This window comes from Mya arenaria, chromosome 13 (genome assembly GCF_026914265.1).
Source record: "Mya arenaria isolate MELC-2E11 chromosome 13, ASM2691426v1".
Taxonomy (NCBI): domain Eukaryota; kingdom Metazoa; phylum Mollusca; class Bivalvia; order Myida; family Myidae; genus Mya; species Mya arenaria.
The window spans coordinates 63,549,240-63,563,611 of record NC_069134.1 but is presented as its reverse complement, the minus strand read 5'-3'; the positions used below and the strand labels follow the sequence as shown (position 1 = coordinate 63,563,611).

The following is a 14,372-nucleotide window of genomic DNA, read 5'->3' as shown; positions in this document are numbered from 1 at the left end:
CAGGGCTGGCATTCATAATACATCTTATGTCATTTCATAGCTTCAGTCATTTTCCTAAGTTAAGTATTTCACTGTTCATACGATATAATATGTAAATGATATCTTAAATATTTTTATCACTAATTTTATGTAATATACAAACTTTCATTTAAACAAGAACTGTCACAGTATGTGATGAATGCCCCCGAATGTGACATTGACCTATGAACTAGAGCTGTCACAGGAGTGACGAATACCCCCAAATGCCGCCTGGACACAGGAATGGCAAACCATTCCTTTGAAAAGAGGCCATAACTCCAACGTTACTGCACACTGCATCTTCTTTTATCATGCATGTATTGTTTTATTTAAATCTGTTGAGTAATTTAGAAGTTACACTGCTGACAAGAAAAACTAGCCTTTAATGAGTTATCGTCCGGAAATCGTTTTTCTATTTTTAGTAACAGTGACCTTGACCTTGGCCCCACCAGCCCCAATATAGAACTTGACCTGTATCTTATGATGTTACACCTGTGTACTAAAAATTGTTCAAATCTGTCTAGCCTTTCATGAGTTATTGTCCGGAAACCGTTTTTCTATTTTTAGTAACAGTGACCTTGACCTGGCCCCAACAGCCCCAATATCTATAAATTTAACTTTGAAATTTTAAGGAAATTGACTTAAAAATACTACCCCAGCAATGTTTTTTTTTTCATTTTAAAGGCAATGATGGTGGGGCACTATGATAGGGCGAAAATAGTGTAGTTTTAGCAAAAAATGGGAAAAATACTAACTTGATTCACATAATGTTCAACTTGTTTTCCAACCTTTTATTCAACAAACATAAAAAGAGGCCCAAAAAACATTGCCCAGGGTGCTTAAAATTGTGACAATACACCTAAAATTATGAATTAACCATATTTTTTACAAACAAAGATACAAAGCAAAGCAAACTTGAAGCTCCAGGGTTTTAAGAATTTTAAGAACCAATGATTGCACTTAAACATATCTGAACTAGTTGTAAAGGGTTTAAGAGTAAAAAAAGATTGTGAAATTTTGTGAAAAAAAGAATACTTTTTAGGTTTGTGAATAGAGCCAGATTTTGGCCCAATTTTCAGTCGAATACACGCACTAAGAGTGACTGTAACAATGAAATTTATATATTTTCATCTCAAGACTTCAAATTTGTTAATGTTTAACACTCTGTCATGATTCAATGAAATTTAATTATAAATCTCAGATCTGAAGTGGACGTACATCAAACAACAATAAAACATAATTGAAAGTCATGTGGGGTTATTATTTTAATCCTGACAAGGATCAGCTATAGATTTGCCATATTATACTTCTAATAAGACTTAATAGTTTTATTCCACACAATAAATTCAAATGTCAAAGACCTTGCGGCATATCCTTGCTTTTCATTTGTGAACTTGTTGCTTATTAAGTCTCCAAAATTTAATCATCTTTCCCTTTTATCACAAAATTACCAGTTGAATTAACTAAATTCTTTTATGACATAAAACTTATAAAATATGATCAAAGAAATTTGATTGAAAACACAATTCATTACACAAGCAATATAGGTCTTTAATCTTAAGAAATATTCATCAAAACTAAGTAAAACCTAATTTGTAATACTCAGTCGACATCTTATCTTAAATGTCTTATTATGACTTGAGAACGTTTAGCTCTTTGGCAAGAGTTTGGCCCTTTTATCTTTAACCCATGATTAGCAATGAATAAAATGTATTGATCTTCTTTTTAGCACTTCGTGTTTGAATGTTTATATGGCATATGCAATTAATTTCACTTCACTTCTTTTTACAGAAAATTAAATTGTCGTTCAAGTTTTTTATTAATGAGTATATTTGCACATCAGTTTGAGTCTAGAAGCAAAAAACTGTACATATGTCTGCCTTTCAAGTCGTCATATGTAAGTGGAAAATTATATCAATATAAAAATCAATACCAATTTTTATGATAGATAGAACGCAATTTTTCTCCACAAAATATTACAAAAATTATTCCATGCATACAGTAGATCATATAAAGTTTTTTTTTACAATTGTTTTTTCCCTGCATACACTTCACACAGAATTAAGATTTTTCACAATTTTTTCCTACAGTAAAATTTGGTAAATAATTATTTTAAAATTAACCTCTCGGAGCAACAAAATTATTAAATTAATTATAAAACAATTTTCTATGACTTTTTCCGCAGAAATAAGAAAGCAACGTTCTGAAAAGTACATTAAGAAGACCTTTTCATAAAGACAAAAACAGATATTTCAAGTGAACCGACACAGCCAATGTTGACATTAAGGCCAGTATTCCATTTGCATGATTTCCACATCTGCTCTCTCTATATGTTAAAAATTAAACCAGTATCCACGTCCCCTGTCCCTGTCGCTAAAATTGCTCAGTGAGTGATTGTAGCGACGTGGACAGGGTTTGGCTAGAAAATTAAAAAGAACTAGAGACTGCTCCTTTGAAAAAGCCCTTGTCCCCCTCATTGTGTGGTGGTAGGTGAGAAATAATCAATAATGGACATGAAATTTGTACTTTTGGACTGGAGATGAACAAACATAGTGGTCATCTACTGGTCATCAGATCAACCTGCATACTAAGTTTGAAAGTCCTAGGTTCAAGCATTCTTTAGTTACTGAGCAGAAAGAGGTGTGATGTATGGACTGGTGACCAATATCTACTAATCAAGACCAACAAGCACACCAAGTGACCTACGTAGTTCCTGGATCGAAGTTTCTTTATTAGCTATTCAGCTGTAAAAGTTATTTTACCTCAAGGTCACCTTGACCTTTGATCTACTGGCCTGAAAATCAATAGGGACATCATAACTAACTGACATGCATATCAAGTATAAAGTTCATGGGTTTGAGCTTTCTTAATTTGTTCAATGGGAAAACACAATGACCTTTCCATCAACTGATCCCCAAATCAAAAGGGGTCATCAAATAGTCATGACCAACTGGCATACCCTGTATGAAGATTGTAGGTGCAAATGTTCTAAAGTAATTGAATGAAAACTTTTTTTTCACCTCAAGGTCACTGCGGCCTTGACTTTGACCTTTGACCTATGGTTCTCAAATTCTATAGAGGTCATGTTCTAGTCATGACCTACTTTTATACTAAGTATGAAGTTCCTGGACTCAAAGAATCTTCAATTATTGAGCAGAAACTGTTCACCTCAAGGTCACTGTGACCTTGACCTTTGACCTTCTGATCTCAAAATCAAATTGGGGTAGTCTACTGGTCATAACCAACCTGCATACCAAGTATGAAGTTCCTGGTTCTGGCCATCTCAAGTGATTGAGGTTAAACAAAGTGTGACATATCGACTGACCTTACTGACAGTCGGACAGGGCAAAAACAATATGTCTGACTCTCCCCCATTCACTGGGGGAGACATAAATAGTGGCATTAACTTTGTTTTATGAATAATGATTTCAAGACATCAACATGGAAACCTCAAGCATCTAGGAAAAATTAGGAATTTTAAAAATATTTAAAAATATTAAATAAAAAGCACTATATCTTGATTTCAGTTTTAGTCCTGAACTAACTTATAGCTCTGTAAGCTGACATCACCACAAAGCTGCTTAAGATTGAGCTAGCCCAACATCATCATTTTTTAAGTTGAAAGTGCCAATCATGCCAGCATAGCATTGTACAGTGCTATCATCACATTTTCTTCTTAAAAAAAAGCAGAAGAGCAAATTTAAAGTTTTTCCTAGCAATTTTCATGCAATGGATGATCCCTGGACCCTCAGTGACGACAAATAGGGGATCTCTAGTAAATTGTACAGGGTGCCACCGGTTGTTTCCCAATAAAAAAACTATTTTCGGGACCCCAGGGTTGCAAAGCAAGTTGGAAATGGGGGTCCCTAGCCAGAATATTGTGTCCATAATATTACCTCATTATTGCTTAGGTCAAGTCTCCAGAGATTGCGTATCAGATCAAGGTTGGACGCTTCTACAATGGAGTTTCCACGCAGGTTTAGAGCCTGAAGCTTAGGGCAGCTGTTCAGCTTCTCTATGGAAACTGAAACATGATTATGTACATTAAAATTAATATTAAAATAACAGCTGTTTAAAATTATGTATATAGCATTTATATATATTTACATTCTGCACAGAAATGAACCTGTAGACAAATGTCATTAGGCCAAAGAAAAATCAGATTTGTTTCTTGTTGCGGCCAGAAAAAAAGAAGAATCTGTAGATATGGATTTAGAAAAAAATGATTGGCATGGCAAACAGTACATTCAAACTATAATAATTATTCCCATGTCAGAACAGAACAATGTTCATATTTGCTTTTAGCCTTAGACGAATGTAAATCCTATTGTACTCTTTTGGATTTAATAAGAAAGGGGCGAGAAAGCATCTAGCTTATTTTTTATGAAAGAAAGCAGCAATATTTCAGCATAGAGTATGTTTAAACAAGACACATTTCCGTTTTTGACAACTTTATGCCTAGGCTCAAATTGCTGTCCCATATAAAATATTTCTTTGCATATTTCTCAGCAGGCACATGTTTCTTGAACTTAAACTGTTTTTCTGACCAGTTTGGAACTGAAATTCAGCCCCTTTCCAAATTCAAATACATATATAATTTGTTCACCAAACAATTTTTTGTAAGAAACCAAAATTATCACATTTTTTGGTCTATTTTCAAAAGCATTCAACTTACCTATACCCAGGTTTGAGAGGTCTAGAAACTCAACAACCTGCAGAGGAGCTGCTGCTCGGGATCGTAACAGCTGTAAAAAGCATGAGAGCTGTATATTTTTTACTTCACTGAATGTCTCTTGAAAATGACAGATCCAGTAAAAAAAAACAGCGGCAGAAATATTATTAACTACAAATTCACTTTCACACATGAAAAAGCAGTTAATATTTGATTGAAATATTCCATAAACGATTCTTGGTACCATTCTCTAATGCTAAACACTAGGCAAGCAATTTCCCCCATCCCATTTTGAATGTTAATTCAACCCATGACCTTCCGCACTTGATGCAAATGCTCAACCACTTAACAAGTTAGGCAGTATTTTGACAGTTCTTTCTAATTAAATAAAACAAAGTAATATTCAACGATCCCAACTAACCAGATGATTAAAAAAAATAAGCAATGATGATTTTAGTGCTCAGACATACAGAAAAAACATAATTTTGCTGGAAAAAATGCAGCAAAATCATCCAAATAAAAACAATGGTGATATTCGATCAAATTTGTACAGCAAATTAACACTCATATTTACCTGTTGTGTTATCCTCATTTTATCTCATGGTGTGTACTTATCACATTGAAACTTTTAACGTTTTGTCACAAATTCCTAGCTCACAAGTTGACCTAACAACATACTTCATGTAAACAACTTCATACGCTTACTTAACATAGTTCGCTATCATATTCGCCTTTATTTTATTTGAAACCCTAACAAATGGAGTAAACTTAGAGTTAGTCAATAAACACTTATTTTACAGTATATTTATCGAAAGTGAAAAGTAAGAACATTAAAGTTTACAAAAATCTTCGTATCTATACGCGTAGAAATAATATTTCTGGTACCCAGCCTACATAAAATAAACAAGAACCAGCCAAGGTGCTCGACGTATTTTATTTTTAACATAACTGCAAAACGGTCAACGTGTAAAAAATTGTGATTTTTTTACTCATACTCGTGCTACCACTCGTGGATTCTGGATATTTTTTAAATTTTGTAAAAAATAATCTTGTTGTAAAAATTAAGACTGAACAATTTGGTTCACAAAAAATCGATGAAGATCCGTACCACCACTCTCAATTTTAGATGCCTCATAGAAACTTGAATGACCTAAACAACCTTGATATGCCAGTCACTGAAAAAACTACGAGAATAAGAAAAGTAAACACATAGTATTAGCAGGTGATTTCAACTGCCCGGATATTGATTTGGAAAATTTGTCAGTTAAACATAATGATTGTGATCGCCAAGTTCAACATAAACTCTTGACATGTCTATCGAACATAACCTCACGCAGGTACATTTTCAACCAACAAGAGCAGATAATATATTAGACTTAGTCTTCACAAACAACCCGTCCATAACGATGTCTTCCATAAGTATTCCTGGAATTAGTGACCATGCGATGGTCGTGACAGACTCAGATATCAAACCATTCTATAACATTGAAAACCCTGAAAAATATATTTGTACTCTAAAGCTAACTGGGACAACATCTCCTCAGAGTATGGTAAACTATTTTACGATTTAGTTAATATCAGCGAACCAAATGTTGAAACAGATGTGAGAAAGACTAAAAATTGGTATGCAGTCAATAATGGACACAAACATCCCATCAAAAACATTTCGTAAACGTAACACTGTACACTGGTTCAATAGAACTCTAAAGAAAATGACGAAGAGGAAAGCTAGACTCTATAATCATGCAAAGAAGACCAAGCAATGGATTGAATTTAAGCATTATCAGAAAATGTGTAAAAAAGAATTCAAAAAGCGGAAATTAAGTATATAAACAAGACAATTCATGAAGGCCTGGAAAAAACAACAGCAACCCATTTTGAAGATACATGTATATAAAATATAATCGCCAGGACAACATTGGCACAGCACCGTTGAAACAAAAAGGAGTCCTATAGTGAACGAAGGTACAGGCAAGGCACATGTTCTCCTAGAACAAATAGTTCAGTTTTCACTAGAAACACATATATATCACTTCCGGTGCTTGAAAAAACAGTACAAGTATTAACTACATGTACCATCATTATACATTACAGCACATGGAGTCGAGAAACTGCTCTCTAAACTGAACACATCTGAAGCTATATGGGTCCAGATAAAATTTCAAGCGTTATACTTAAGAATTGTGCAAGCCAGCTTGCTCCTGGCATATGTTCAATCTTCCAACTATCAACTAACAGCGGCGTGCTACCAAGCGACTGGGTAAATGCGAACATATCACCTGTGTACAAGAAGGGAGACGTCCACCTTGCTGAGAACTACAGGCCTGTGTCTCTCACGTCAATATTATGTAAGACACTTAAACATATCATTTGCAAACACCTGCTTAACCATGTGGAAAGGAATACTACTTTAACAAACTTGAATCACGGTTTCTACTCAGGATATTCATGTGAAACGCAACTCTTAGTGACGCTAAAAGACCTCCTTACTTTCAATGACGAAGGTCATCGGACAGATGTCATCATACTTGATTTTTCTAAGGCGTTCGACACAGTCCCGCACCAAGAACTACTCTGCAAATTAGAAAGCTTTGGTGTCAAAGGACCTATCTTCAATTGGTTGAAATTCTTTTTGACTCAGAGACACATGCAGGTTGTTGTAGACGGTGAATGCCCACAGAAAGCCACAGTGGACTCCGGTGTTCACCACGGAACTGTATTGGGCCAACTCCTTTTTTTTGCCATACAAACGACCTGCCCTTATCAGTAAAGTCGCAAGTGCGCCTCTTTGCAGACGACTGCCTGCTTATTGGAAAATTAGAAATCAAAAAGACTACGACACACTTCAGAATGACCTCCAAGAACTTGAACGATGTGCTGATAAATGGGAAATGAAATTTAATGCTATAAAATGCTACATCATGAGTGTCAACAACAAAACTCCACATTTTTACACACTATGTGAACATATATTACAACAAGTTACTGAAAACCCGTACCTTGGACTAACTATCTCCGAGAACTTGACATGGTCAACCCATAATACTAATTAAGATAACTAAAAAAGCAAATTCAACTATGGCACTCCTTAACTTGAAACTTGAGACACTGCCCAAGGATTGAAGAAAATCAGCATATCTGGCACTAGTTCGGTCTATCCTTGATTATGGTGCGATTATTTGGGACCCATATCTAAAACAGGACATTTCAAAACTCGAAAAAGTTCAGCGCCAGGCAGCCCGTTTTATAACCACGGACTACAAGTCCAGAGAAGAAGGATGTGTGTCAAACATGCTAGAATCTTTGAAACTTCTTACTCTAAAAGAACGACGAACAGGCAGCAGGCTGATCTTCCTCTATAAGGTGGCCGAAGGTTTGGTGCCAGCACTACCACCGACTGAGTTCCCACAGCCAGCTCGATAAAAGAGGCAAATTAGAGCTAAGTTTCAAGACTGTATTCCAACAAATATTATTGACAAACAAGTGATTAATCACTACAGAGGATTTATACTCCAACAGTGTAAAACTGAGCAGTTAAAACAATCATTCTTCGTCAGAACGTGTCAGGATTGGAACCATCTTGAGAATAGTGTTGTCCACGCACAGGCAGTGGTGGGCTTTAGGGTCGCCCTTCATTTTGACTAAACGCCTCCCCTCCGGTGTACTACGCCGTAACAGACCCTACACTGTATCCAAGCAGAAGCAGAAGCAGAAGCCGAAGAGACAATATATCTATATTTAAAACTAATTTATCATGTCTCAGCTAACAAGACATATCAGCTCAATGAGCTTTTTCCGACATAAACAACAAACAGACAAACAAAACATAACAATGAACTGGTGCACTTGAAATAAAAGCATATTTTCAAACATGTTACATATTCGTTTTTCGGGCGTTAAGCCGTATGAAATCACCCCAACTTACTGTAAAGTTCACGGAAATGAACTGAATAAATATAAAAATTTACTGGCCATTATAAACTTATTAATAACTAGAAATGCCATTGACCATTGTTAAAGTAGTCAAATAAGACAGCAGTATCGGAAATGAGCTCTTAAGATCTTTGAGTGTTTATAACTTTGAAGAATTTCACCATCGCGAACGAAATATTTCCAGGAAGTAAGTCATATCATTTTCTGGGGAAACAAAACGAGTAAAGCGCTAAAACTAGTACTCACATTGTTTCTGGACTTCATTGTTTGGGGTGTAATACGGTTCTGCTTTCCTTCCTTCCGTTGAGAAATTTCGGGTCATCCTAAACTGCTGACCAATTGCTGACAATATAGATAAAGAAGGACATTCTTACTAGTGAAATGAATGTGGTATGGACAGTTATTTTTATGTTTCATAATGTATATACTTTACAGCTAAAATCTAACAGATTTATAGTTTTGACATTTTTTGATAACTCACAATAGAACAAAAAAACGCAATTGTTTGAAAAACTGCCGAATTATTTGTTTTTCATTAAGCTTTTGTAATGCTTAATTGCGATCTGATTTTTTGTCAGCAGTCTTATATTACTGGTTTTCAATTATCAAACAACAATGAAACCGAAACAATCTCTTTTACATGTCGAACAAACTACGGTACTTTCTTCATTTCACTTCATACAATGAACAAATTGTCTGACAAAATCTTTTCTATATGAGTATGGATGAGGCAAGGGATACAACTTTCAAATGAAATCGCATGTAAATACTCTTCAATAGCCCTTTATTGTTAGTTGTCACCATAGGCGAGCGGTCCAAGTCGCTGTTCTAATAGTTGTAGTGACAAGTCGTATTTTATATTAAAGCGTCAAGGAGTGCGCATTTAAGACCCTAATATATGTATGATTTTATACAGGGCACCTTTCAGATCGGACGTTAAATTGCACATATAATTTCTTCTCGGTATCATGTTCTGTCTGAAATATATATTAACCATTATGCAATATATTTCTGGTGTAAACATGTTTATGAATTTTATCGATGATGCCAGCTAGTCTTGACCTTATTTCGATGATTTGACAAATCACTTTAACGACGATACCAGAGCGATATACTTACGCTGTATGATATAGGCGAAGAAGGGCATTGCCTCGCGCAGATAACATAGCGATATAATTACGCACATGATTTAGGCGAAGAAAGGCATTGTCTCACGCAGATAACATAGCGATATAACTACGCACATTATGTAGGTGAAGAAAGGCATTGCTTCGCGCAGATAACATAGCGATATAATTACGCACATTATATAGGCGAAGAAAGGCATTGCTTCGCGCAGATAACATTGCAATATAATTACGCATATGATATACTAGTAGGTGATGAAAGGCATTGCTTCGCTCAGATAACATAGCGATATAGTTACGCACATGATAAAGGTGAAGAAAGGCATTGTCTTACGCAGACAATATAGCGATATAGTTACGTACACGATATAGGTAATAAAGGCATTGTCTTACGCAGACAACATAGTGATATAGTTACGTAAATGATATATATATATATATATATATATATATATATATATATATATATATATATATATATATATATAGAGAGAGAGAGAGAGAGAGAGAGAGAGAGAGAGAGAGAGAGAGAGAGAGAGATGAAGAAAGGCATTCCCTCACGCAGATAACATAGCGATATAGTTACGCACACGATAAATGTGGAGAAAGTTACGTACACGATATAGGTAATAAAGGCATTGTCTTACGCAGACAACATAGTGATATAGTTACGTAAATGATATATATATATATATATATATATATATATATATATATATATATATATATATATATATATATATAGAGAGAGAGAGAGAGAGAGAGAGAGAGAGAGAGAGAGAGAGAGAGAGATGAAGAAAGGCATTCCCTCACGCAGATAACATAGCGATATAGTTACGCACATGATAAAGGTGAGGAAAGGCATTGCCTCACGAAGATAACATAGCGTTATAGTTACGCACCCGATATATGTGAAGACAGGCGTTGCCTCACGCAGATAACATATCGATATAGTTACGCACAGGACATGGTGCTAGGCAGTCAATATAGAATAAGGAGGATTACATTGACCACATATTGGTATTTACTGTCCTAAATATTATACTCTAAAAACATTAAAATAGCGTTTTTATTTACAGAAGAATTTACTTAAATTGAATTAATCTAAAAGTGGTAATCAAAGGCATATTTTTGGATATGTTTTGCTTAATAGAATGATTTTGTGGAGAAAGGGATCATTCACGAATTGCAATTGAAAGCAAAAGACAATTAGAATTAACAATATTTAATCAATGTGATAAGTTTAATTTAATTTACATCTATGCCACAACTATTTCGATTTTCTTGTTTATATATATTATAGACATAGTTGTCTTCTGTCGCCTGTGATCTTTGTCTTGACTTTAATCAAAAATAAACATTGACAGTGTTTTGGTCTCTAAATCATCATAACACGTATGAGATAAACTATGCCTGAATAATGTTTTATTCCTATAGTGGTGATATTTTCACGACACACTCCCATGGAAAAAAATAGATGTATAGATTCTTTGTCGTTTTTTTATAATTTACATTTTACTGACCGTTCCAAGGCGGTACCTAACAATCCTTGATAAACACCCCTTGTTTTATATATTATATATGTAGTGTGTTGTTTGTGGAGTTTTGTGTTGTTGTTCCATGTTTCTGGTTTGTGATTGTTTGTTTTTGTGTTCTATGTCATTGGTGTTGACCCTGTGCCTTTAAACTGGGTTAATGTTTAAACTTTTGACTACTTTACTTGTTTCTGTATTTTTTTTATATTAACATTCATATGATTCTATTTCTTACAATGGTGTCAGTAATAGCGTGCTCATTAGTATTTATTTCCGACAATAGCACAGTCCAAATAGCACAATTCAATGCTGTTACTTACAAATAAACGTTATTTAGCATGTGTTACAGACCCTCTTATAAATATAAAAACATACATTCATAAAGAATTGATTTAAGAAAACGTACACATTTAGGACCTAGAAAATCATATGCGATATGCGTAACACCATGGTCTGTTTTGTGTATGTTAATTAAGGCAATACTCTTTTTCGTCTTATGGTATGATCTGCGTAAGTATATCTAAATGTTATCTGCGTTTTATACCGAGCGACCATGTACAACCCTCGACGTATAATTATTTGGATTTAAGGTGGAACGCGACTATGAATTTTTTTTCGAGTTACTGTCTGAAAATTGGTATACGAATAGAAGAGCATATGCCCAATCAGGGACTGTTTTTACATTTTCAATATTCGGAACAATTTTGAAACTATGACTCCTCAAAATATACCACTGACGTCAATTTTGAGACGTCTCTCATATTTTTGCCGTCCAGCTACATTAACCGATAGTTTCACCAATTCTTCGTTTACCGCTAAGAAATTTAAACCTCAAATGCGTCTTGTGAAAACGTTCACGCTCATATATTTTTCTTTCTCTTCTTTTACGTTATTTATTTAAAATTCTTCTTTAACGTCATTTTTTCGCGGGAAAAACGGCGTCGTGTTTCGGTGAAAAAAGTGCGCCTTTCTTTAATTCTTGAAAAAATTGCTCGTTTAATTTTTGATTTTTTTAAATACATGTATTCAATGTTTTATTACAAATCGCCTGATATAAAAAAAGGGTACCTCACCGACTTCGTTTTTGCGCAGTATCAAATAATCTAACCCCTATACCTGTTCTTTTTCATTACGTATTGTTATAAAACGTTTAGCATGACGTAAATCAAACTATTATTTACGCTAATAAGAGCTTAGTTTTGAATAATAATAATAATAATAATAATAATAATAATAATAATAATAATAATAATAATAATAATAATAATAATAACTTTATTTTACGTTTATTAAACCACTGATCAATAACATATAACAGTTGTTGTTAATTTTAGTCAAATTGATATTTCAACATTGTTTTCTTCTGTTGAATTCCGAATAGTTAACATTATTAAGTAATTAAAGCACTGATTATAAATGAACTATAGTTAAAGTGACATGCTTATCCAAAATCCATTCATAAACATGTATAACAAGATCAATTTTGTCTAGTAAAACTTTTACTTCTTACTCAATTATGCATTTATGGAAAATATTAATTACTGGTTACAAGATTTTAATTGCGTGTTTAATAACAGAATGCACAAAAACATTAAATTATTGATGAATGCTAAAATATTTACTGTGGTCTACTCTTAACTCATAATGTAAAAATACCATGTTTTATGCTCATTTCTTTCAAATCAACTCGGTATTTCTCATAAGAACCTTTGTTTTCGACAAGATTTTTGCATCCAAGAGTCAGATCACACACGACCTTACTATCATGGAAGTCAAATAGACTTATTTTATTTGCATGTAGAATGTCAACTTTTTATTTATACATATATATAGCTATATCCTACCAATATAAATATTTTGACAACAATATGCTACAATTTTAAACTGTACTATTATTGTATTTAATATTTTTTATGTTCTATGTCTATCAATGTTTGGATATATTATACATATTTCCAGCCATGGGGAAAATTAAGATATTGAGTTGAGTTGAGATTGGAGAGTAAGTGTGCATCTTTAAATAGTTACTAAAACTTATTTTGTTAAGGGTTGTTATAGCTTACATACAAACACATAACGTACAATAAAGTCACGTACGCAAGCACGCGTAAAAACGCACCCCACACACCATCCCACACTCAAGCACGCGTGCACATGCATGCATATATGCGCACGCGCTCGCGCTCTCGCACACGCGCACGCCCGCAAGCACGCACATACACACAAGCACGCACGCACGCACGCACGCACACACACATACACACACAAACACACACGATCATACGCACGCCCATACACACGCACACACACGCACGCGCACACGCACACACACGCTCTCACACACATGTACGCTTTCAAACGCAGGCATGTATGTACACACGCTCGCGCGTGCGCGCGCGCGCACACACACACACACACACACACACACACACACACGTACGCCCGCATGCACGTACGCACGCACGCAAGCGTGTACAATACGCACGGCAGTAACATTGAGTGCGGGATAAGGTAGCTATGTTGGCTTCTGTATCATGGGCATTGAATGCATCGCCGAAAGTTGGCTCATGAATTTGCTTGTACGCACGAGAAGCTTTGATTGCGTGGTAAAGTCAGGAAAACAAAATAACTCGTTATGGATTAAAACAAACAATGCATTTATTGACAAAATTAAACATTTTACTGCACTAAAAACATTAACTTTAAGAACATCATTTGAGCCATTTGGAACATATATTTTATCATATTGTGTGTGTGCGTGTTCGTGTGTATGGGCGTGCGTGCATGTAAGAGTATGTGGGCGTATACGTGCGTTCATGTGAGTGCATTTGTGTGAACTATAACATCCCTTAATAAGATGAGATAATAGAAACAATTCAATGTGATCATTTACAATCAGTGTAAAAACAAGTATTAAACACAAATACGATTTACCACAACTAATACTATTGTTTTAATATGCCTTTAAGAATAAATACATATCGAAAACAATGGTTCTTATGAAGAATACCGAGTTTAATTTGAAAGAAATATGAGACCATAGTAAATCTTTTAGCATTCACCAAAAAAAAATGAATCATTTTTGTG

The 14,372-nt window shown here is 34.6% G+C and overlaps 1 protein-coding gene across 11 annotated transcripts in view; it reads right to left on the bottom strand.

Annotated features, from left to right (window-relative positions):
- Positions 1 to 5,558, bottom strand: part of LOC128214034 (uncharacterized) — a 65,606-nt gene extending 60,048 nt beyond the window's left edge. For all 11 annotated transcript variants that reach the window (XR_008257858.1, XR_008257859.1, XM_052920254.1 and 8 more), the window contains exons 1-3: positions 5,265 to 5,558; positions 4,694 to 4,763; positions 3,915 to 4,042 (exon numbers count right to left, since the gene is read on the bottom strand). Coding sequence is in view for 9 of the 11 variants with exons in the window: in XM_052920254.1 (XP_052776214.1) it covers positions 3,915 to 4,042; positions 4,694 to 4,763; positions 5,265 to 5,282 (216 nt within the window). In the remaining 2 variants the exon portion in view is untranslated. The remainder of the gene's footprint in view (positions 1 to 3,914; positions 4,043 to 4,693; positions 4,764 to 5,264) is intronic.
- Between the last annotated feature and the right edge of the window lie 8,814 nt (positions 5,559 to 14,372).